General features: G+C 43.7%; 1 protein-coding gene across 3 annotated transcripts in view; it reads left to right on the top strand.

The window, feature by feature from the left end:
- The window catches only part of EXPH5 (exophilin 5), a 108,068-nt gene extending 83,860 nt beyond the window's left edge, over positions 1–24,208 (top strand). For 2 of the 3 annotated variants that reach the window (XM_029602473.1, XM_029602471.1), the window contains exons 4-6: positions 1,004–1,061; positions 6,790–6,913; positions 17,016–24,208. In XM_029602473.1, coding sequence (XP_029458333.1) covers positions 1,004–1,061; positions 6,790–6,913; positions 17,016–20,119 — 3,286 coding nt within the window. In that variant the 3' untranslated portion in view covers positions 20,120–24,208. The remainder of the gene's footprint in view (positions 1–1,003; positions 1,062–6,789; positions 6,914–17,015) is intronic. The other variant, XM_029602472.1, reaches the window with a different exon arrangement.
- The last annotated feature ends 2,253 nt before the right edge of the window (positions 24,209–26,461 follow it).

Genomic DNA, 26,461 nt, shown 5'->3' with positions numbered 1-26,461 from the left:
GAGGCCTTGAAAGACTCTTGTTTTCATTTTTTTGACCGTTTTTAGGTTTTGCTTTTTTTTTTTTTATTAAATGTTTGATTTCTTTTTTTTCACAAGAATGAAACAAATTAAACATTCCACAAACTGAAATTTGTGGGGGAAAAAACCCTCCCGAAAACCCAATTTTTTTCCCCTGCACATCCCGAGTGCTGATGTGATTTTTATAAGAGATCTTTTTTCACACCACCTTCCTAAGCCATTGCACTGTCCAAAAGAGCTACCAGATGCATTTCCTCGCTTCAAGTCACTGAATTGCTTGTACGCTTTAGTAATTTAACTCTGCTGGCAAAGGGACACCAGTAGAATCATGCTTATGGCTTTTCTCTTGCGAGACCTGACTCTGCTCTGCATAAATCATTTCGGTGCAGGCTGGAGCAGTTGTGTTCAGACTGGGGTAAAATGCTACAGTTTGTGGTCGGGTCTTGGGACATTTTTGCAGTCTTAGAAATTCTTATAGCTGGCAACTTGTAGATAAAAATTAGCAGACGTATACTTTAGGTAAGAACAGCTTTCCATTGTTTATAATGGTCCTAAGGAAAGTGATGTTTCTATTTTGTAAAGAAAGACGAACATAGAGAGAGGGCAACTTTCAAAATCACGTGCCTGGATAAATTGGTCCGGCTGAACATTGCCCTCCTCGCAGGCATGCACAGGCTTCCACAGCTGGGTTAAAAAGGCACGACCTGGAGCTGGGTGTGCATGGGATTTTCAGAAATGTGCATGCCAATTTACCCCTTTCGGTTGCCAACAAAGTACATAGCTGCTGTTAGTGCGCGTACTGTACGAGAGCCATATTTTCAAAGGGTAATCCGGGAGCTACAAAGTACACGTTAAAAGAACCCCCGTGATTTCCAGTAACGCAATCTTCTCAGAATCCTGTCCCCCCAAAAAAAGGTATTTTATTTGAGAGTTAATTGTGTGCATGTTCATGTGAATAACAGAATATCCTACTTTTATTTTTCAGGCATAGCATCCCTTCTCTGAGTGGGCATTCAGCTTCTGGAACAGAAGAAAAAACAAAGGTATGAATTCCTGCTATAAGCAGGAGTCCATCTGTTTGGGTAGAGGCCTCTGGGAAACTGAATAGAAACCTGAGGGCAGGAGCGGAGCCCGGTTAGGAAGAGTGTACGCTGGCTTCACCTGCATGATTTGAATATCTTTTTTTTTTTTTAAGGCCCTTGCAAATATCTTTTGAACGTTCCAAAATCGCATGAATAAGAGCCAAGTATCTCTTTTTATAGCAGTGCCTATCTAGTAAACCCCAATATTTGACTGCTGTTCCCCAGGTAAAGGCTCATATCTCTGTGTGACTTGAGCCCTATGATTGTTACCCTCTGATCAGAAGAAGTGCCGTGCTGGGTCAGACCAAAGTCCGCTGAGCCCAGCATCCTGTCTCTGACAGTGGCCAGTCCATGGATCCCAAAGAGTAGACTCAATTAGTTGTGGCTCACTCCCAGGCTTAAGCAGTGGGCTTTCCTCATGCCCACCTGGCTAATAATTGTTTGTGGACTTTTCCTCCAGGACCTTGTCCAGAGTCCTTTTAAACCCAGCTACGCTAGATGCCTTAATTTGTTATTTTATTGTGTACCAATTTGGGCTTCCGTATTTTGGCAGGAAGGTGGTCTTAATAAGTGTTTTAATGAATCAATAAATAACAGCTTCCATAGCTTGATTATGTATTGAATGAAAATATACTTTCTTCAATTTGATTTAAATCTATGTGCTAGTTTCAGAGAGTGCCTCCTCTCTCTCCACTCATCGCCCAACTCTTTGCCTTTATCCCCATCCCCTAATTCAGTGGTCCCCAACCCTGTCCAGGGGGCCCACCAGCCAGTCGGGTTTTCATGCTAGTGCATGCAAATTTTCTCTCATGCATATTCATTGTGGATCTTCTGAAAACCCCAGGACAGGGTTGGGGACCACTGCCCCTAATTCATTTCCACTTTCTTTCCCAATGTTGTCCCTTATCCCAGACTACTCTTTTATACCCATTTTATCCCTGTACTCCTTTCTTCATCCCCTTCTCCAGCTTTTCTACTTTTATCATTCCTTATCTAGGTTTTTTCATACTCCATTTCTAGCTGGAGTTTCTACACGTAAAAGTTCTCCCTACCCCTCTTTCATGAGGAGGGGGGGGGGCACACTTCAGAGACTGCAAATTTACTTCCCAAGCCAATGCAGCGTTTGGAAAAACAGATTCTGCTATGGAAGAGAGGCCAATCTGTAAGGCTCAGTCACTCCAAAAGACAGGCCATACGCCAAGGGTATTGTTCCAGAACAAAATACATTTTATTGAAAGTAAAAATAAGTAGTCCATCAATACAACAATCAACTTCTGAAACAAACTGAGTAGAATGGTAAAAGCTGAGACCCTCCACTTACTTTTTCCACAAGGCTCTCCTCTAAAAACCCCAATAAGGAACAAGGAAATCCTCTTCTTCTGCCCAGAAGTGAATCTTAAATACCTTGGTATTGGATGTAGCCAGGGCAGTTTCCTTTTCCCCAAGACCTGGGGCCAGAACCTGCTTGGATTGACTCCACACAATATCAGCAGACAGCACCCCTCTCCGGTTCGGATGAGAAGGACAGACAGACAGCTGTCTTTTCCCTCCCTGGAGCCTGAAGGGTACAGCCCCATGGCTGCCTCTCCTTCACTCCCTGGACGATGTCTCTTCCTAATTCCAACTCAGACTACCACACAATTCCCTCTCGTGACTCACTGAGCACATATATAGACTCCAGAACTGACCCACCGTTTTGGGGGATGGACCCTTGCTATTACTCAGACTTGAACCTCCCATTGCTGGAATATTCCTATGGCACTTTATGGGAAGGCCTGGCCAGCCATACATAGATGACTCCATCATCTGGGCTTATTAGTCCCTTGTGATGTTATAAGGCCAGGGTAAGCTATTCCTGGTTTTGATCCATTATTATGGACTTGTGGATTGGATGTGTATAACTCAGGAGTTCTCAGCCTTTTTGGGTGTGTGGACCTCTTTTCAACATCTAAAATATTTATTTTTTATTTTTTTTTAGGGACCCCCAGTCCTCTTCCTTCCCCTTGCTTCTCCCCATCACCATTTCCCCACAAGTTTCTCTGCCTCCCCACTCTTGCCCTGCCTCACTCCATCAGTCTTTCAACCCCCAGATTCTCCCCACCATTCTCTCCAGCCTCTTCCCACTAGTATCTTTTCCCCTAGACCTTCCCCATCACTCTGTCCCTCAATCCCTCCATTTCATCCCCTGCCCATTACTCTCTCTCCCCAAGCACTCCCCATAAATATTTTTCTTACAATTACAAGCTCCTTCTCACTAGCTTCTCTCTCCCCGGCTGTCAACCATGCAGATCCTTTCCTACTCCCTTCACTAGTCTCTCTCTCTCCCCTCTCAGCTGCTAAGCTACCAGTATCTTTCTCCCCATCCTGTTCCCACCATTCTCTCTCTTTTCCCAATATCTCCCTACCCTTCTCTCTCTGTCTGCAGCCCTCCCCACCAGATCTCTCTCCTTTTCAATGCCCCACCCCTCACCCCCAGTAATCAAGTTTGTACCATGGGCCTGCAAGAACATTTTCAAATGGAAACTTCCCACAGAGAAGTAACATCATAAGTATTTTAGTACCCTCATCTTTATATGTGGTTTTTTTCTCCCTCTTATCTTCTACCTTGATCCCTGGCAGGCATCTTTCTCCATCTTCTTTGTGATCCTTGGTGGTCATCTCTCCTTCCTACCGTCCCCCATGTCCATGTGTCTTCCATCCTGGTCCTCTTCCCAAGTGTCTTCCCTCCTAGTCCTCTTTCTCCTGCCTTTACCCCTGCAGCCCCCCTTCCTGAATGCCTTCCTCCTACCTTTATTTCCCTTCTTCTGCCCCTTCCCAAGTGCCTTTCCTTTTGCCATCTCCCTTCTGCTGCTCCTTCCCTGCTCCTTTCCCTACTAGCCTTCTGCCCTGCTTCCATCCACCCATGGCATCTTCCCAAGGACTTTCTCTCCTATCCTCTTTCCAGGGTTAGGCCCGCGCAACCCATTTTACTGTATAGGCGCTTAATACAGCGCCTATACAGTATCCTGGGTGCGCTGGTACCTGTCATTTCAAATGTCATTTCAACTGACATTTGAAATGACAGGTACCAGGAAGTGGATGGTTCCCCCCCCCCCCCTCCCGGGAGCCGGCGGGCACGCGTTTATCCAGGCGGCGGCGGTGGTGGGAGCTGGCGGGCGCGCGTTCATCCAGCGGGCTGTCATCGAGGCGGGAGCTGGTGGGCGGGTGATTGTCAGCCCTCTCCCCTCCTCCCGAAGCAAGGCGCGAAAGCAGCCTTGCTCCGGGAAGAGGGGAGACAGGACTGGCAGTGTAAAGCGAAAATAAAAGTAGCAAGAGCGAGGGGAGAGAGGACGGGCAATCCTACGCTGAGGATTGCCAGTCCCCCCTTCCCTCCTCCCGAGGCAGGCGCGAAAAGCAGCCTTGCTCTGGGAGGAGGGGAGGGGGGACTGGCAGTGTAAAGCGACGAAGCGACTTACTTTTTTTTGCAGCCCTCCGGAGGAGACGGCCATCAGCAGAAACGGATCGCGGCTCCCCTCCCCTGCCTCCCGGCGAAGATGGACGCCTGCACGGGGGAAAGCGGCCCCTGTGCGTGCAATTGGCCGCTCAAGATGTGACGTCACGACGTTTGGCGTCACGGCATGTGACGTCACATCTTGAGCGGCCAATTGCACGCACAGGGGCCGCTTTCCCCCGTGCAGGCGTCCATCTTCGCCGGGAGGCAGGGGAGGGGAGCCGCGATCCGTTTCTGCTGATGGCCGCTCAAGACGTGACGTCCATCTTCCTGAGCAGCTGGAGGCAGGAGAAGGGAGCCGCGGTCGTCTTCGCCGATGTCCGGATGGGGGGCTGCAAAAAGTAAGTCGCTTTATACTGCCAGTCCCCTCCCCCCTCCTCCCGGAGCAAGGCTGCTTTTCGCTCCCTGCTTCGGGAGGAGGGGAGGGGGGACTGGCAATCCCGAGCGTAGGATTGCCCATCCTCTCCCCTCTCTCTCTTGCAATTTTTTTTTTTTCGCTTTTTTTTTTTTTTTTTGCTTCGGGAGGAGGGGAGAGGACTGGGGCTGCCCCGGAGACCGGCACCCATGGACGCGGCCAGGGCAGGAGAGCGGGGGCTGGGGGAAAGTTTGCCGCCTACCCTTACCCCTGCCTCTAACACAGGGGTAGGGGTAGGCGGTAAGTTAGCAGGTTAAACGTGCAGCAAATCGGCAGGGTAAAAAAGGGATAGTTGGGGCGCGCGTTACTGGATGGTAGGGAATAGCTAATTCGCTCGTTTACATGCAGTATACATGCCGCGTGCGGAAGGGGTTGCCCGGGGATTTTAGGACACGATAGGAGTAGGTTAAAGGGGATAGTGTATCGCAGGAAGGGCTAACGCGGCCGAAAAGTGAGTTGAACGCGAGTTAGGAGCGGGGTAAACGCGGCCGCACTTTACAGTATTGAGCTGTGGGAGAGGTAGCTCTTGGGATTTGTGAGCGACAGAGCTGGAAGGAGCAGGCCCTTCCCTGAAGAAAGGGAGCAGCTGCGCTGAGAGAGATTCCCTAAAACTTTTTGCAGCTGCCTCACGCTCTTCACTTAACCCCCCCCCCCCCCCCTACCATTGGTGAAGATCTTTCTCCTTGGGTGCAGGAGACAAGTTCTACCACAAGGATGAGGCCTGACTATGTGTCCTAATTTGGGCCTGTATACCTCTCCCCAAAGATGATGGCAGTGCAACAGAAGCACCACAGGCCACAGATTCTTCAGCAGTCAGCGGGAGACGCTTGGAAATTTTCTTAAGACCTGGAGTGAGGTCACTACTGTACTTTGCCTTGCAGAGAATGGAATCTGTATACCTTACTCCCTTCCAACTACACCAGGAAAAAATAAGAAAAATATTGTCTGTCTGCAGCTTTTCTACCATGCATGTCCATTGTAAGCAGCAGTGCATTGTAGTATCTGTTTTGGGCACTGCCCTTACAGTAGAACATTGGACCATCATAAACACTTCTACAAAACTTTAAGGATGCTTTTGGCTACGGTTTTGATTGTGGCAAATGTCACATAATTGTTAATGGCTTTGAGAATTCTTAGGGGTAGATTTTTTTTAAAAAGCGCGTTTGCGTACTTTTGTTTGCGCACCAGGCGCAAACAAAAGTACGCTGGATTTTAGAAGATACGCGCGTATCTTCTAAAATCCTGGATCGGCGTGCGCAAGGCTGCCGATTTTGGGCAGCCGGTGCGCGCCGAGCCGCGCAGCCTGTCTCCGTTCCCTCCCCTCACCTTCCCTTCCCTACCTCTACCTAACCCACCCCCCCGGCCCTATCTAAACCCCCCCCTTACCTTTGTCCGTAGATTTACACCTGCGAGAAGCAGACGTAAATCTACGCGCGCCAGCAGAGTGCTGGCGCGCCGTGCTCCGACCCGGGGGCTGGTCCGAAGGCCTGGACCACGCCCCCGGGCCGGCACCACGCCCCCAGTCCCGCCCCCGAAACGCCACGTCATCGGGTCCCGCCCCCTTCCGAAAACCCCGGGACCTACGCGCGTGCCGGGGTTCTGCGCGCGCCGGCGGCCTATGGAAAATAGGCGCGCCGGCGCGCAAGGCCCTGCTCGCGTAAATCCGGGTGGATTTACGCGAGCAGGGTTTTGAAAATCCTCCCGTTAGAGTATAAGAGCACAATTATGAAAATTTCCTTTTTAGCTGGAGGGCAAATACATTTAACTATTTTATTTTTCAACAGATGGAGGTGTCCAACACGCTACAAAGCAAGCGCACTGATAATCTCTTTGGAACTAAACCAGGTAGAATCGGGGGAAGAGGCACATCTCTCACAGATACAGAACTAGAAAATGAGGTTTTTCTTGGTATGCGTGACTCACTTAATTTTCTACTGCAGCTGTCAAAAACAAGAAAAAAGCGGGGTTTATTTGCTTGCTTTGATATGACAGTCTTGCTCTTAGACCTCCGGGCTTCCAGTGCTGTAGATCTTCCCTCATTTTTTGGACTTCTCTCCCATGGCCTAGACATTGCAGCTACGGTCCTCTGGGGGGTGTGAACCAAACCAGCCACCAGGAGTCAGGTATCGCCGAGGAGTCATGGCTGGAACTCCTCTCTTCCAGGAACTGAGAGTGCTGTCTCCACAACATCTGCAGAGGAAGAGTCAAGCTCAGGAATTGAAATTTGGTTTCCTGCATTGCCCTTGGGTTATTAGGTCGATGCACTCCAAAAAAAAAACAAAACATTACATTAAAAAAGGGTTCATACTTGTTCTCGAGCTACAGTGTAGATTCCTGGGAAAAGGAATTGTGCTGAGAGTTTCTCTATTAAATCTGTGATATTTTAACCCAAAGCAGCAGTTAGGATGGAGCATAGCAACCTGATTAAATTAAGAAGGTATACTGTTCATTCTTAAGGTGAGAAGGCCAAAGCTTTTCTTATATGAGTTTCTCTAGGTGTAGCTATCAAGGAAGGGGGCATACTCTGTACTAGGGCTTAGTCCATGGAAAGCCCCACTAATAAATCCTGGCATGGATTCTCAGAGGGAGGGGGAGAATAGATCGTTAAGGCCCAAGGCGTAGTATAAGCCTCTTTTTCTGTAGGTAGATGCTGAAACCCTAGGTCTCTGTGAATTCTCAGTGCCAAGAAACAGGCTGAACACACAGGTGATGTTCCAAAAAGTAAATGTTTACTCTTCCGCCTGCTCAATGCAAATTAAACGGCACCAAGTACATTTGCTCCTTGTCACAGCCGTAATCTCAACAGTAAATCAAATCCCAAGTGATCTGTGTCTGAAGTCTCTTATATCTTTTCCCAGTGTTCCCTATCCTCCCTTGGATGGAATATAGGCTGCCCGGGTTGCTCCGAAAAGGGGTTCTCCTGCCCCTTAAGGATCTCCCTTGCACAGAATCTGGGATCCACTGCTTGATCCCTCCTTCTTCAAAACTCTCCTCTTCCGTTCTCCTGGCTGAAACTCTGGTATAGGGTCTCAGTTTGGATTCCAGCTGGAATCCAGTCTTTTTCTTCATAGTTCTCTTGGATGGCACAGGAATCTTTGTGTGAAAGATCCAAAATTGCTGCATGAAAGTGAAAAATCTATATTTCCCCCCTCTTCTCTCAGGCAAAAAGGGCGGGTGAAAAATCTTCCTCACAAAAAAAAAAAAAAAGAAATCCACATACTAAATATACAAAAATCACAGAGATCTCTTTCACTAACTTCCGAGTGTGGGTCAGCAAATAAATGTCTCTGCTTCTTAATCTATTCAGCAAACGTGTTGGGGCAATACTGAATAAGAATAGGGGAACTACATAAAAAAAATCACTCCTCCTTCAAAACAAAATTTCACACTGAACCTGGGGGGGTCCCTTGCAAATAGGCAGGCAGGAAACTACCAATGCAGCAATCGCTAGTGGGGGCACCGTGGCAAACTGTACCTTCCTCTGTTCTACAAGACTTGGTCCTAGCCACTAGGCCAAACTCTCTCATAGAGATCCTGGTGGGGGTCTACAACAATATGGCCTTCGGTCAGGACCAGCAGGTCTTGAAGGAATGGCTATGAAAGCAGCAGGCTGGAATCCTCCAGGGAGAGTCGTATTAGCTATGGAAAGCTAGGGAAGTAGTAGTATTCCTACCTTTCAGGTATTAGAGGCTTGCATGCACCCACTGAAGCCCTTATTGGTCTAAAGGGAGACCCACCCCAATAGCATACCTTTTTAAACCCCTAGCCAGCAGAGAGTCTCAGCTGGCACAATGAATCCCTTATGCCCTAGGCCAGCTGTCTTAAAAAAAAAAAAAAGATGGTGCTTCCATTTTTACTAGTGGTAATCTACATGCCACCAACTCAAATGGAAGAACTGGACAGAGAACTCATTAAACACATCCAAAAGATGGGAAAGAAGGGCGAAGTAGAGATTTTAATCTGTCGGATGTGGACTGGAGTATCTCTTCTGCGGAGCCTATGAGAAGTAGAGAAATAGTGGATGCTCTTCAAAGGGTTCTGCTCAAACCAAATGGTAATGGAACCCACAAGGGAGGGTATGATACTCTATCTGGTGCTCACTAATGGTGATAATGGGGTAGATTTTCAAAAAACGCGAATAGGCGTACTTTTGCTGGCGCATCAGGCGCCAGCAAAAGTATGCTGGATTTTAGTAGATACGCGCGGAGCCGCACGTATCCACTAAAATCCTGGATCGGCGCGCGCAAGGCTATGAATTCTGTATAGCTGGCGCGCGCCGAGCCACGCAGCCTACCCCCGTTCCCTCCAAGGCCGCTCCGAAATCGGAGCGGCCTTGGAGGGAATCCTCTAACGCCCTCCCCTCACCTTCCCCTCCCTTCCTCTACCTAACCCACCCGCCCGGCCCTGTCTACACCCCCCCCTTACCTTTCTCCGGGGATTTACGCCTCCCGGAGGGAGAAGTAAATCCCCGCGCGCCAGCGGGCCTGTTGCGCGCCGGGACGCGACCTGGGGGCGGGTACGGAGGGCGCGGCCATGCCCCCGGACCGCCCTGGGCCGTAGCCACGCCCCCGTACCCGCCCCCAAAACGCTGCCAACACGCCCCCTAAACGCCGCGACGACCGGGCCCGCCCCCGACACGCCCCCCTCGGAGAACCCCAGGACTTACGCGAGTCCCGGGGCTCTGCGCGCGCCGGTAGGCCTATGTAAAATAGGCTCACCGGCGCGCAGGGCCCTGCTCGCCTAAATCCGCCCGGTTTTGGGCGGATGTAGGCGAGCAGGGCTCTGAAAATCCGCCCCAATGTCTCTAATGTTCGGGTAGGGGCTCACATGAGCACCAGTGATTATCAGACAGTGTGGGGACGTACCTGGATGAAGAACTGAAAGATTGGGAGAAAATGGGTGAGGTGGAACAACAGTGGGCCAAGTTAAAATGAGGTATTACAAAGGCAACAACTCTATATGTTAGAAAAGTAAACATTAAGAGGAAAAAGAAAACAATCTGGTTCTTTAAGGAAGTGGCTGAAAAAATAAAGGCAAAAAGAACAGCATTCAAGAAGTATAAAGGATCAAAAAAAAAAAAAAAAAAAAAGGAACACAGGGAAGAATATCTGTTAAAACTGAGGGAGACGAAGAAAGAATTAAGGAAAGCAAAAGGTCAAACAGAAGAAAGGATGGCCAAAGAGGTAAAGTGAGGAGACAAAACATTTTTCAGATATATCAGTTAAAGAAGGGAGGTCAGAAGTAGTATAGTGAAATTGAAAGGTGAGAAGGAACAATGTGTAGAGAGTAACAAAGAAATGGCGGAAATCTTAAGTAAATACTTCAGTTTGGTATTCACTAAAGAAGACCCTGGAGAAAGACCATTGCTAGTTAACAAGACCATAGATGGGGTTGGATTAGACAAAACTCCATTTACAGAAGAGAATGTATCGGAGGAACTAGGCAAACTGAAAATGGACAAAGCCATGGGGCTGGATGAGATACACCCCAGGATACTGAGAGAGCTCAGAGATGTTCTGGTGGGTCCACTGAAGGACCTGTTCAATAGATTCCTGGAAATGGGAGTGGTGCCGCTGGATTGGAGAGGAGCAGTGGTGGTCCAACTTCACGAGAGTGGTAGCAGAGAGGAGGCCAGAAACTACAGGCTGGTTAGCCTCATCTTGGTGGTAGGGGAATTAATAGGGACTCTGCTGAAGGAAAGAATAGTGAACTATTTACAATCTAGTGGGTTACCGGACTCGAGGCAGCATGGATTCACCAGAGGAAGGTCCTATCAGACTAATCTGATTTTTTTGATTGGGTGACTAGAGAATTGGATTGAGGAAGAGCACTCAATGTGATCTACTTGGATTTCAGCAAAGCTTTTGATACTGTCCCACACAGGAGGCTTGTGAATAAAAAGAGAAGCTTGGGAGTGAGTGCCAAGGTGGTGGCGTGGATTACAAACTGGCTGACTGAAAGGAGACAGAGTACAATGGTAAATGGAACATACTCCAAAGAGAAAACAGTGTTAAGTGGAGTGCCACAGAGTTCAGTATTGGGACCAGTTCTGTAGGGATGTGCAGAGGGACGCCATACGTTGCATTCATAATTCGGATTCTTCGGGGAGCAGATACGTTGCATTCGGCCGTATGGCGCCCCGATGCGTTAATACCGCGATTTATATTCTTGTGCCAGCTAAAATTCAAATTAACTACAACCCCCCCACCCTCCTGACCCCCCCAAGACTTACCAAAACTCCCTGGTGGTCCAGCGGGGGGTCCAGGAAACATCCCCTGCACTCACACCCTCGGTGCCGGTTTCATCATGGTGCCGATAGCCTTTGTCACAGGGGCTACCGGTGCCATTGGTCAGCCCCTGTCCCATGGTAGGAGCACAAGATGGTGCCGATAGCCATGTGACAGGGGCTGACCAATGGCACCGGTAGCCCCTGTGACAAAGGCTATCGGCGCCATGATGAAACCGGCACAGAGGCTGTGAGTGCAGGGGATGGTTCCCTGGACCCCCCGCTGGACCACCAGGGAGTTTTGGTAAGTTTTGGGGGGGTTCAGGAGGGTGGGGGGTTTGTTTAAATTTTTATTTAGGTGGCCGTATAATTCGGGGGAAGATTCGTGTATTCGTGGGGAATCGCGATACGTTTCGCTTCCCCACGAATACTACGAATAGTGCAATATACATTGCGGATCGCCAATACGGCAAAAACGAATGCACACCCCTACAGTTCTGTTCAATATCTTTGAGAGCGACATTGCGGAAGAGATAGAAGGTAAAATTTGTCTGTTTGCAGATGATACTAAGAACCGCAATAGAGTGGACATGCCTGAAGGCGTAGAGAGAATGAAAAATGATTTAAGAAAGCTTGAAGAGTAGTTGAAGATTTGGCAGCTCGGATTCAATGCCAAGAAGTTCAGAGTCATGTATCTAGCATGTGATAATCCAAAAGAGCTGTATGTGAGGGAGATGAAAGACTGATGTGCATGGACCAAGAGAGGGATCTTGGGGTTATAGTATCTGGAAATCTAAAGATGGCAAAGCAATGTGACAAGGCGATAGCTAAAGCCAGAAGAATGCCTGGCTGCATAGCAAGAGGAATAACCAGTAAGAAAAAGGAGGTGATAATACCCTAGTATAGGTCCTTGGTGAGGCCTCACTTGGAGTACTGTGTTCAGTTCTGGAAACTGTATCTCAAAAGGGACAAAGACAAGATAGAGGTGGTCCAGAGAAGAGTGACCAAAATGGTGTAGGGTCTGTATGAGAAGACCTGTGAGGAGAGGCTGAAGGATCTGAATATGTATACACTTGAAGAGAGGAGGTGCAGGGGAGGTATGTACAGACCTTCAGATACCTGAAAGGTTTTAATGATGCACGATTGACAAACCTTTTCCAATGGAAAGAAATCAGTAGAACTAGGGCTCACAAAATGAAACTCCAAGGAGGGCGACTCAGAACCATCTTGAAATATTTTTTCATGGAGAGGGTGATGGATGCTTGGAATGCCCTTCCAGAGGAGGTGATGAAGACAAAATCAGTGAAAGAATTCAAAAGGGAATGGGATAAATGCTATGAATCCCTAAAGACTACAGGTTGGAAATGAAGAAATGAGTGCGTGGGGGTAAGTTTCTGGTGTGACGGGTACTACCCTTAACCAATAAGCCTGATACTTTTGAGGCAACTCAACATTACTCTCTGCTTCAATGGCAAGGAGTAAAAAGGAGGGAGGGTTTACTAAGAAAAGAAAAAATGGGAGAAAAAGCTCAAGCAGTTGTGAATGGGGGAACATGGCCCCATAGCCCAAAGGAGTAGGAAGGACACAAAGAGAGAGAATACAGCCAGAAAGTGTTGTTTGCTGCTTTAAACAATCAATATTGTAACTTTATTTCTATCAGGTAGTAGCCACTTAAATTCCATTCCCCAGTACAAAAAATAAAGCTGTGTTTTGCTTTTAGTGGTATATGACATTCATAGTCCTAGCAAAAAATGTGATCAGGAGAACTCTCCATTTAAAGTGAATGGTTAACGTTTGTATTTAGAAATCTCAAAAAAGGTTGAAAAGTACCAGCAATTACTTGTTTTCCATCCTTCAAGAAATATCTAAGCTGGCTGTTCTAATGTAGGGGGCAATGTTCTAAACTGCAGTAACATCAGCCATTAACATGCATATATGCGGTGTTTAACACACATATTAATGGCCAGTATTAATGAATTGCAAATGAGTACACATTAACCACAGTTGTAAAAGTAAGCACGTTAATGCAGACAATAACATACAAAACTTAACTAGACCACCCCGATATGTAGCTTTAATGCATCTGTTAACATTTTGCACATTTTAACATGTGTTATTTTTCACTACAAAAATAGGGAATGAGTTGTTCTGCATCTTCATTAGCATCGATTTAGCATTAACACTAACACAAACTGGTTTACATGTGTTAAGCTCTTGCAATTCATAATGCAGGCATTTACCATGTGTTAATGCTTGCATTACATAGAAACATATAGAAATGACGGCAGAAGAAGACCAAACGGCCCATCCAGTCTGCCCAGCAAGCTTCACACATTTTTTTCTCTCATACTTATCATTTTCTCTTAACTCTTGGTTCTATTTCCCTTCCACCCCCACCATTAATGTAGAGAGCAGTGATGGATCTGCATCCAAGTGAAATACCTAGCTTGATTAGTTAGGGGTAGTAGGGGTAGTAACTGCTGCAATAAGCAAGCTACACCCATGTTTATTCCCTTTACCCAGACTATGTCATACAGCCCCTATTGGTTGTTTTTCTTCTCTCCTGCCGTTGAAGCGGAGAGCCATGCTGGTTATGCATTGAAAGTGAAGTATCAGGCCCTTTTGGTTTAGGGTAGTAACCGCCGTAACAAGCCAGCTACTCCCTGCTTTGTGAGTGCGAATCCTTTTTTTTTTTCTTCTCCCCTGCAGTTGAAGCTATTCTGGATATGCGTGAAGCCTCAGCTTTTCTTATTCCCCTGCTGTTGAAGCAGAGAGCTATGCTGGAAATGCTTGATGTATCAGCCTCTCCCATGCCATGAAGCAGAGAGCCATGCTGGATATGCATCGAAAGCGAAGTATCAGGCACATTTGGTTTGGGGTAGTAACCGCCGTAATAAGCCAGCTACTCCCCGCTTTGTGAGTGCGAACCCTCTTTTCTTCTCCCCTGCCGTTGAAGCAGAGAACTATGCTGTATATGCTTGGAAAGTGAAGTATTAGGCTTATTTGGTTTGGGGTAGTAACCGCCGTAACAAGCCAGCTACTCCCCTCTTTGTGATAGCAAATCCTTTTTTCCACATTTCCTCTTGCCGTTGAAGCTTAGAGCGATGTTGGAGTCACAGTAAGCATCTGTATGTTTATTTAATAAGGGTATTGTCTCCGGGCAGTAGCCATCTTTCTGGTGAGCCACCCACTCTATATTGGCGGTCTCTTGACTTTATGGATCCACAGTGTTTATCCCACGCCCCATTACCATTAATTCAGTTTAGTACATTGGCCCCTTACTGCTTTTGAAATATTTCAGTTTGGAAACTTATGTAGAGTTCCCCATTTTCCCTGTATGTTGGAACAGTATTTCATACTTTAGATTTTAGTGCACATCTACTGATTGCCAGCATAAGCAGCCAAACAATGCACACAAGGTAACAGACTATGAGATTGGGGGTCTTCTCTTTTTTTCACTCTATCATTTAGGGTTTCTGTGGCAAATGCTTTAGCGGGATTTTGCCAAGAAGTATTTTCCTCTTGCAATGACAGATGAAAAAGGTCACTTGTGCTATCACTGTGGTGATAAATCCTGGGAATATTTTTACAAGGGATGGTACTTGTAACTACCCAGAGATCCAAAGTGGGACTCAAGACAGAGTTAACCTTCATAAACAAATCCAGCATAGACAAGGAAGAATTAACAGCTAGTCTGCTATCTCAGTCTTCATGTCACATGAATGAACAATTTACATATGCTTGATGAAAAGAGACAAAATTTCAATATGCTCATTAGTCAGACCGATAATTATTTATATATAACTATATCTCACATTCCATGGGTTGGCTTGAAACTGCTCCACTGCAATCTTAAGTGATTCTGTTCCCCAGTCCTGAGTCTAACCTGTGGGACTGGGATTTTGTAGCATTCTGGTAACTGGAGGTCTTTAACACCCAAATCCACCCCATTTCCCCCACAACATCTCTGTTCAGTAACTTCAGGGATTGTCCTCCATTCCATAATAAGTTGCAGACTAAGGTCTCAACTCCAACATTCTAGGTCCTTTGATCAGAACCATCTTTCTTGCATGATTAGCATAGTCCCTCTTTCACAAATGTATTAATGCCTTCACATGCCAGAAGAGTCTTTCATTTATAAAGAACACATTCCCCTCATCCTAAAGGTCCACTCTCCACTTGAAGTTTGTGGGCTTGGCTCTTGAACATTGCCACCACCCTCCATGGCTTGCAGCTGGAATTCTATCTCTCACTCGCTTTCCAGTATAGCTACACATCCACCCACCCCAGTATTCACAGCAGCTCTAAAATTCCATTTTCCATAATTGTACCTTCTTCAGAGGAAGGTCACCACCACTGGTTCTATTTGTCCATCTCCCTGCACTTTCCTCTGAATCTGGCAGAACATCCATATCCCTCTCCTCTGCAATTTTCCATGATTCTGGAAGATCCTCCTCCTGTTTTTGTCTCTCCCCTTCTACCAGCAAACTCTCGTCAACTGAAAACACTTGGGATCCCCTCCTGGGCTAATTGTCCACTAGGTAATTAAGGGCCTGGAGGTTTCTATGCTCCCTGCTCTTGAAAACTTCCCCTCCAAAGCCCCTATACCTCCTGAGAGTTGCAGTCTCTCTTTCTTGTGCTGATGTTTCCCCTGCTCTGGTGGTTTCCCAGGCTTTCCCTCTAAGCCAGTTCCCTCTAGTGATTCCTCCAGATAATCTCTCACAAGGTACAGTGACCATCACAACAAACACACACACATACACTCTCACTCACATACATGTTTATATGTTTATCACTGGCTACTTACATATATTCTTAGACCATTGACCCTTCTGCTCATGATAAACAAGAGGGACAATTCCAGTTTTGATGTAAAAATAAAGAAAAACTATCAATGTCTTCTGAGGTGATGAAATGATTCACCTATGGCTCCCCATAGTAAGGGGATGAGGCTGGTTTACATGATTGATTTATATAGACACACAGCAACCTCTGTTATGTAATAGATCTAGCCAAAGGAATCCAGTCATTCACAAATATAGGTGTCCTATTACAGCAGCACCAGTGAGTCAAAGAAATAATATATTATATCCTTTATTTATATAAATTTTGTGAGTTAGAATGATAAGCAGAAAACACATAAGGAAAGGCTGAGTTTTATTCATCAACATATATTTTTTCTGTTCTATGCACAGAAGAAAAATATGTGAAATTCAGAGTCTGCATACAATTATCTCTCTCCCCCACCCCCCAGCCAAACCAGCACAAATATCTTTTTTACAGTGTAAGAAAAAAATGTAGCAGGTCAAATATTAAATATTCTTCTAGCTCGTGGTAGCACAAGTGGAGGGAGCCACTGATGTACTTACTGTGTTGCTGTTGTATCACAAGTTTGAAAACTCCTTGTCATTAGCAGTGATATAATGTGACCCTGTTTTTTGGAAGGAGATTTTCAGCCAGGCCTTGTTTTCTGAACTTCCTTCCAAGTGTCTTACGGTATTTGTAGTCCATTTGCAATTAGTACTACAAGTACCAGAATGCATCAGGAGAGGATGCTGAACATCCTAGGACAGGCAAAAAGCATCTTAGCAAAATCTGGGGCACATCACATCCTTGCATAAATATAGATTCTCAACATTTATATAACTACTATAATTAATAAGCATAAAAAGCTATACCAGCACTGACATGTATAATAGCAAAATTTGTACATAAAGAAATCACTATTACAGCAACGAGGTTTTCAGGGCTCTCTACAAATTTGTAATATGTTTCTCTTTGTAGTTTTAGATGACTTGGACAATAAACTGGCGCACGAACAAACTCGGGGTTTTACAACGCATACAACTCCCAGGAGTTATAAATCAAGAGGACATTATCGAAGTCAATATTCAATGGAAGGAGAATACAGTGATATTTGGGGACAGCGAAAGGATTACTGCAAAACATCAAGTATGTTTCTACATGAAGGGAGAAGGAAACTATCATCAAATGAAGAATATAGAACTTGCTCTACCTATAGGCCATGGAAATTTCATGACATGTACTCAAATCGGCATCATACATTTTCACATCATGATCACACGCGAAAGGACAAATTTGCTAGAAGTCCGTCATTGTGTTCTATATCCCAAAGTAGACCGCAAAGTTCTCCAGCTTCATTTACCACATTTTCAGCAAGTAGCTTACATTTGCCATCACTGCAACAAAGCAACAGTAGATTTCTACCAAGCAGTGGCCATCAAGAATCAAAGAGAAAGCATGTATCATCCATTATGTGGAATAGACCACATTGCAATGAATCTGCTCAGAATCGAGGCATATTGTCTAAGACCCAATCATTAATGGAACTTAATAGCTATGACAACCAAGATACACGCCCCCTACCTCTTCAGCAGAATAGAGTGTATGAATTTTACCAGTCCCAAAGCCTGTATAGAAGAACTATGCCAAAGGCTTATCAGTTTGGCAGAAATCAAGTGACAAGTCCTGTCTTCTGGGATAATTCAGAGCATAAACAGTTTTATCAATCGGAAACTGGGTCTAATGGCAGAGGTATTTCCCAGGAAGGCATTATGGAGATGGAGACAGACAGGACTTGGGAAGCAGCAAACAAAGAAAATCATTCTTACATGAATAATATTGAGAAAGTACCTCTTCCTTATAAAAGGAGTCATTCAAATCCTAATAACTTGTTAATTAGTGTGAATGAAAAGCAAATAGCCCCAGCAAATAGCACTATCCTTCATTCACAACACAATTTTGCATCCACCTCTATGCTTGCTGGTGATGACTTGGTTGAAGAAATGAAGATTGATCTAGATTTCCAATCACTTGCTTCAGAAAATGCTAGCAACAAAGAAATTGCAGAGGAAATGCGTATGCCAGAGATCTCGAACAGTAAAGCGGATCTCCAGAATCAGAATTCTCTCAGCAGCAACTCCACAATTACCCTGCACAGCTGTGCACCAGATGTTTCTACCACATCAGCATCTGTTGAATCAAGAAATCAAATTAAACTCGATGAACACCATGAGGGCCCAGTTGGCAACATCCTTGATACTGATATTTCAGTGAGCCAGCTGCAGTTTCCTCTTACAGAAGGTAATACTAAAATGCCCTTCCAAGCCCACTTGTTTGAAAATGCTAACATGCAGTTAACCCGTGAGACTCATCTACCTGCATTCTCTAATATTATAGGTGACTTTCAGAATTCTTCCCATGACGGCACACTGGGTGCATCTAGTGCATGCTACTTTCTTGACTCACGGGATCAAACAAAACCTAGTGCACAGTGTAATTATTCTAACATGGTTATGCTTGGCACAGATGCATCAAATAATGATGTAAAGTCTCTTGTTACAAAAATGAATATTGACAACAATACACAAATGTGTGTAGCCAAAAATAAGAGCAAAATGGACCCATTAAATAGAACTGGTTATTGCCCTGCTAATGGTATGACAGTTGTCACCCCACAACCAATCTATAGTCAAGCTGCTTCACGATCTACTGATATCCCTAATTCTCACTCCAGTATTTTGGCTTCAGCTTTGCAGACACCTGATAATACTAATGTGTTGACAGTGAATATTTTGGATTTCAGAGGCCAATCAAAAAAAGAGCCACTGCAAGAAAATGAACAAGCATCAGAATACTGTGAGACTGTTTACAATGAAAAAGACTTTAAGTCAACCAGTAGAAGCAACCGATACACATCTGTTCTCTTACTTAATGAGAGCAGACATGCATCACCTCTTTCCAGTCTGAATCAATGGAAGAGTTTTCAGCGGAATTCATCAGAAATGAATAACATGAAACTAGAAAATATGAAGCGGGAGAGTACAGAAAAGCCCACTGGTCCTAACTCACAGACTCAGGAACAGTCGATAGTTAGCAGAGGCCTACAGATGGATGCAGTAAATGCAACTGGAACTACAACAGTCTTGTCCAGTTCATCTAGCAATGCACTTACAGACCATAAAGACCTACTGCCAGGTTTTTCCAAAGTTTCTTCTGAGCATTCACAAAGCTTCTTACCAGACCTCTCTCCTAGTATTAATTTCACATATTTAAACACTCCAACTGTTTCCTCACTAAACTGCAAAAGTACTGACCCACTGAATATGGGCGGAAAAGTACCTCTGACAAGATGTCGCAGTGAAGAAAATATTTCATTTGAATTAAATAAAAAACAAATTGGAGTAGCCAATGAGGACCACTACAGTCAACCAACTGAGAGTTATGCACAAAATAAAAATGAGACAACTCATGCACCCAGTTTCTCAGATGCTCAAGACCAACAAGTCATTTCAAAAAAGTCTTTACTTCTCAGAAAAATATTTTTTAGTGACCCTAACAATAGGCAACATACAAAATTAACAATCTCTCACAAACCTAGTAGATTGGTATTGCCAGATGTTAAAACTACAAAGGAAGGCAATTTAAATATTTTGGTGCCAGATAGCTTGGCCCAAACATCCAGTAACCATGAACACCCAATATCTGTTGATACAGTACCTGCCACATCTACATTATCACAGAATTTAAACCTGATTTCTGCAAATGGGAACAGAGAAAACAGACTACAAAATAGTCCCGATCTTACTGGACACAAACAGATGGAGAGTCAATGGTCAGATAAGAGGACTTCTTCGAATGAAGATGTGGAACCTTATTATAACATAGCAAGCTCTGAGGTTTCCTCTGTATCCAACGAATTTGCTGAACAAAAAAGAATCCACTCGGCTGTGCCTGAGGAGCCTTTTACCATCATCCCTAATGTAACTGAATGCAAACCAAATAACTCGAACTCTCCTGAGAAGGAAAATAAGCATTTGTCTTCCTCTGGCAGCAGAACACAAATGAAAAACTGGAAATGCTCATGACAAACAGCAATGCTTCTGTTTCACGTTCTCAGGATGATGCCACATCCATTAAGCCCTTTGCAATATATTATAGTTTAAGAAAGTCTGCGGAGGATATAAGCAGAGTGCCAGAGAACAAAAACACAGCCATCTCTAGTAGCAGCAAAAAACCTCTGTTTCCAAGGAGAAGAACCTTGGATCATTTGCCGGCACAAATATTTAATAGAATTGTTGCTCCTTTTTCTCATCAAAAAAATATATCCACAGTATCAATTTCTGAGCATTCATCTACTGATGTCAACGAAAATACCACACAAGAAAAGGACCTTCCAGTTCCTCCTGAAGTACGCAAATACGAGCTTCCAGCCTGGAACCCAAACAGCTCGGACAGCGTTTCTTTCAAAGCTGATGAGTCTGTGGGACTGGAAAAAGAAAATAATTTGCAGAAACATGAAGCAAGTAGTACAGTCTCTCTATCTTCTGCACCAGATAACACCGATTATCTTCAGTTACGTTCTGTGTACGGCAGCTTGCCACATAAGCACTCGAAAGCTCTATGTGATGTGCTTCTAAACCGCACAAATGCAAATCTACTGAATTCAAACAGCAGTAGGAATAAGAACTATGAATTCCACATTAAGCTAGCAACAATATCCTTTCCTGACTCACTGAATCCCGACACACAAGAATCTGCAGATAAAATATTGTCAGATTCGACTACACAACAGCAATCAAATGGTGCTAGTAAGCCTACTATCAGAAAATCTGCCTCCAATGAAGAAGAACATAATCCACTGCCGCCAAATAGTGACCAGCCTCTGCTTTTATCAAGGACAAATACATTTGTGATTCCTGACCCAGCTGAGCCAGATGTATCAGTTCAGGCCCCAACTTCCAGTTCTGCAGTGGAAAAATCATTAAATGTTGCTCCTAGTGTGACAGATACTACAAATATTAGAACATACCTTTCTATCATTCCTAGAAGCCAGGTAAAGGCAGATGGTTTGCACACGAGAACACCTCTTCATTTTTCTTCATCAGCGACTGGAAAAGCAACATTTTGTCAAGAACAAGAAACTGCTTGGACAGCTAAAGTTGCTGACCAGCTACAAATAAGAGATTTAGAAAACTGGCAACAGCTTGCAGATGAGAGAGGAAACAATTGCAGGAAGAGTGTTTTGCAAGTGTGCACACCAGAGGATTCCAATGGCAGTCACCATGAAGGAAAAAACCATACGGACATAAAGCCTGAAGCCACTTACTCTCGCATCTTTCCTGGTGAATGTGGACTTAGCGAGAATTTAGAAACGAACCAAGGAGGTAAAAGAATTTCTCCAGATAGTGATGGGAGTAGTCTAAATAGAAGAAAAAGTGACCCTCTAGGAGCACCACACATGCTGAAACAACTTCTAATACAACAGTAGTTTCAAACACAAACAATTCTTCACTCCAGGTTTTTTGTGAAGAACCAACTTCTCCTGTCCTGCAAAGATTTCAGCCTAGGGTGAGAAAGATCAGTGAGACAAAGGCTTCATATGGCCCATACATAATTGAACAAGAGCCAATGTCAGAAGAACAGACAAGTGATAGAAAGGTCACTGATTTACAAAGATCTATGGAGCACTTTGAAGATGCCCATAATGACTGCCTTGAAGATGACGTATTTACTGCCCCAGCTAAAGTACAACTGTCCACAAAGACAAATTACAATAGTGTTATCTTTGATTATATCAGTTATAGAGGCAGAAGCATCAATGAAAGGATAAATGAACGTTTGCATAAAACTAATTGGGAGCACATGTACCCAACAACAAACACACATTATTCCAACCAAAACTTAAGCCAGAATCTACCTGCAAGTATTGCTGCACTGCATAAGGAAGGAAACATCACTCACTTAGACATTGGCACACCACAGAGTACATCTCCTTTACCCAATCCTCTCCAATTGCTACATAAATCAGGAAATTATAGTCCAGTGAAAAAGAATTCCTCTGATGTTACTACCATATTGCTAGAGAAAACAAATCAGAATATTTTAAAAGACAGAGGCAAAGCTCCATCAAACACTACTGATTACAGTGAGAAGAGTCGGAAAAGTGAAACCAGCGATGGCAAATGTAGTACAGTCGAGGAGATTGCTGGTCGCACTAAACGGTCATCTTGTTCCACAGAGTTGCAAAATGAACTGACAGCCGCTAGGACTAGGAATAGTCAGATGTTTACTGTTGCAGCAGAGTCTCCTGGTGAGAACTGTCGCTTTGATGCTTATCATTCTCCATTGCTGATCAGTTCAATTGACAACAACTGTAACACAATTACAGAGCATAGTTTGCAACCAAATTCATGCTTAAACCAGGAAGCAGTGCCCCTTAGTGAACGTGGTGGCATGAATGTTTACCAAGATGCTTACCAGTCAGAAAGTTTAAAAAATGTAAACTTTCTTGATGATGAAGCAGAGGTTAAGGACATGAGGAGAAAACATGGCCGACACTTTTCAGCAAGGACTTGTGTTGATAAAGCCTACAACAAGAGTCCCTCCCCCTCCACATTTTCCCCAGACAGAAAACACAGAAACTTTAGCTCTTTTTCTGAGCTACCTTCTAACGAAGTCAATGATAACTGGACTTTATTTTACAATCGCAACCAATCGTACAGCCCTAGAAAAATAAAATCTATTGATTTTGGGATTTTTGGAAAGGAACAGCAAGCAGCTTTCTTGAGGAATATAAGGAGGTCGCTGACAGAGGGGAGATTATGGAGACCATGTTTTCTTAAAAATCCTGGCTTCTTTAGAAGTGAAGCAAGTGACTCCTCAAACCGATCTGGGTTCCTCAATGCAAGTTCTGCTGGCAGCAGACTGTCAGTAGGCTCTTTAAGAGAGCCACTCAACATCTACCGGGAAGAATCGGTCATTTACTCAGAGTCGGATAATGACACCACCACAGATGATGAATACTACTTAGATGATTATGATAAAGAATCAGAACTGTGAGATCTACTGATGGCCCTGTAAGCTTTGCTCTTGGGAAGCGGATGTACAACACTTCCACATTTAAAGAAGGGGTGTTCACTACAATCCTATGAGGGCCTCAAATCAGTCTGGTTTTCAGGTTAATGAGAAAAAAAATACACATTAAGTTGAAATTTAGACCAAATACATTTTATGAAACCAAAACCAGTTTAAAGCCCTGAAGCACTGGATATGAATAACCCTGATTTAGAGTATGAGAAGCTTGGAAGCCTTGGTTTCACAATCACAATAAGCATTTTCAAGTGTCTATAAACTACATCCTTACCAATGGTTTTTTTTGGGTTTTTTTTAAGTTTGTTTTTTTGTTTATTTTTTTTAGTGAATTCGGGGAAATTTTGGAGAATTTTAATGGGGTTTGTTACACTGCTGCATTTTGTGTTTGGCTGCATTTTATTTTTCAAGCTGGTTCTTCTTCTTGTCAGTCTATGCCAGAAGCTACAATGAAATGGGATTAGCTGCAAGCTGAGCTTCAAAATCCAGTTGCCAATATGAAAATGTCATTATGAGGAAAAGGAAAATATTGACAAATTAAGACCACTTGAATAATATTCTGATGGAAGGAGGGGGCTGGGAAAAGCCAAAAAGATTGCAATTATACTTCCTCTCTAAGTAGGGTAAGACATGAATTCCTTCGGTGCTGCTGAGTCTGGTGGGTTTTTTTGTTTTTTTTAAATGGAAGCATGTTCACAATAGCCTTAGTAATGATGTGGGTAATCGCTCTTATAGGCTAGGATAGTATCTTCACTACTCCAAGCGTACCAAAATTACACAAGGAGAAATAATGTGATGCAGAACAGACGCTGTCAATTGTATAACTCTTCCTGTAAAATGTATACTTCGTTCTAGAAGTTTAATTTAAAGGTTTATACACTTTGCTGCATTTTTAAGCTATGCTCTTCTGTACCTGTTGAAACATAATTTATAGCAGCTATTTGTATTATAAAAATGGGTTTGTAAAGCTAAATCAGAAGAATCTGATGTATAATGTGTGCCATTTACGTGTAAACTTGTAAAAATGTGTAAACTTCAATTTACTTGTAAATGCATTTATGTACCATAAAATGTTATCCTTTATGCATCCCTTGATGTTGGATTTCTAACAGAATGCAAATATGTGTAGTCTATCAACACATGTGCTCATTAACCCTCCCCTCCCACGGTGCCCCAAAGCACTTAAGACCCAAAATTCAGGTCCCCTAGGGTATATCACATATACAAAATCTTCAAATCAAACAAATGAGCTCATTCAGTATTCACTCATGGGTATATGAAGTTTTTCCTTTGTGGCCTAAAATTGCCTGAATGAAATGTGGACAAAGAACAGCTAAGCTTAAGCCATGCCTATAAATATTTTTTGCCTGCAATTTTCCCCAAGTTGTGCCAGCCTAATGAAAATGTTTCTCTAAGAGACCAATGGTCTTCTAAGTTTACAGAACTGCCCCTTCTGCCTTCGACCATATATTTCCCTCACTACATAAATTTCCTTTATGCACTTAAGAGCTATGTAATATTTTAAGAAAATCTTAAGATAAAGGTTTTTTTCTCTCTAGGTGACTCCTTGGGTATGTCACAGGCAAGTGTAATATTTAATGGATTTTAATATTAATGACCAAACCAGTAATTTTTGGATATTAAAAGCATTCTTTAGTCTTAATTTTTACACATAATTTGAAAATATGCATATACTATACATATTTCTGCTAAAGTAAACAAGATTTCAGTAGGGTTTCAATGTAATAAAATTAAATGGTAATTTGACATTTTTCACAATTAACTAGAAACTACTTCTGAAAGCCTGCCATTTCATAGGGGATCTAAGAGAACAGATAGCTTTGTTTTAATGTCATATTCTCCTATCAATGCATGTAAATGACACTCCTGCCAACTGACCCTTAGGTTATTTGTCTGACTGTGTGCTTGTCCAGTTTTGTTAACCTTCCACTATTTTAGAGTTTGTAGTCTTATCTCAAAGAGAAAAAGCAGGACGGGAATCCAAGCAGGTCTTGAGACAGAAGATATAAAAACTTGACTCACTCTGGTGACCCTGGATCAAATGATGATAGGCGGGGCACACAATGAAGTAGAATAGGGGTAGGCAACTCCGGTCCTCGAATGCCACTATCAGGTCTGGATTTCAGGATATCTACAATGAATATGCATGAGATATATTTTCGTGCACTGTGGTTGCCTAGAGTGCCAAAATAAGTCCAAAACGCACATCGAACCGAGCACATAGCTAATAGCTCTCACCACATCTAATTCATGCTGATGAGACTATTAGCTATTTCCCCCCAATGCAAAAAAAAAATGTGCGCCCAATGCACATATTTTTATCCTCAGAAATTAAAGCCTGCCCCGGAGCGGGTGTTAATTCTTGAGAAGCCCAAAAGGTTTACAGAAAAGCAGAAAATACTGCTTTTCTATAGTTACTCTAACTTAATATCATGGCGAAAAAGAAGAACCCTAAAAAACCCCCAATAGTGTGCCAGCAGTCAGGTTAGGAAAAGGGATGCTCAGTTTTACGACAGCAACCTCTCCCCGGCACACAATTTACCCTACCGCCTCCTTTTTACCGTGGCAGCTGATTTAAATATTACATCGGGCTCCCCGGAGAGGTGCATTGGCACGTTAAGAGAGGAGGTGCTCAGTCATGAGTTCCCGTTTTTCCATGCACCAATATTACATCGGCCTGTTTATCTGCTGTCATTACTAAGTTACTAAATGTGCATCACGCGTGTGCCAATCAGCCATTGTGGTGAACTTCAGATATTCACAAACTTGAGTCGGGGCCTAGTAATGAGTGTCCCTGTAGAGTGTAGGCCTGATGAATCCCAAACTGAACCCTGTTATAGACCTTTACTTAGGAAATTCATAAATAAAAACAGAAAACCGTTTGTAAATTGTTTTAAACATTCACGTTCACCTCTTCAGCATTCAAAATTAAATAAAACATTACATGTTTACTTTGGATTGAAGTTTCATAGGAGTCCTTTTAGTTTGTGGTGGGTCGTGAAATTTTTTATTTTTTTTTTTAACTGAAAGGTGGACCATAAATCGAAAAGTTTAGGCAGTATTACCCTGAGTGTAACACATCCAGAAAATGCAGAAAACGCACACAAGATTATCTGAGGACATGAAAGCAAAAATGAAAAACCAGCAGGAACATTCATTAGCCAACAAACTAGCTTAATACTGCACTCCTGCAGGTCAGTATCTCTCCTTTTATAAATGTAACTGTTTGGCAACATAAAAAAATAATCCATATGAAATAAGGAGCTGGAAATTAAAATAAAGTGGCTGTTCCTTGCAAGAAATGGACTGGGAGCCAG

Source organism: Rhinatrema bivittatum, chromosome 5 (assembly GCF_901001135.1).
Source record: "Rhinatrema bivittatum chromosome 5, aRhiBiv1.1, whole genome shotgun sequence".
Classification (NCBI taxonomy): domain Eukaryota; kingdom Metazoa; phylum Chordata; class Amphibia; order Gymnophiona; family Rhinatrematidae; genus Rhinatrema; species Rhinatrema bivittatum.
Note: the sequence above shows the minus strand (reverse complement) of the source record. Positions and strands in the feature narration are given on the sequence as shown.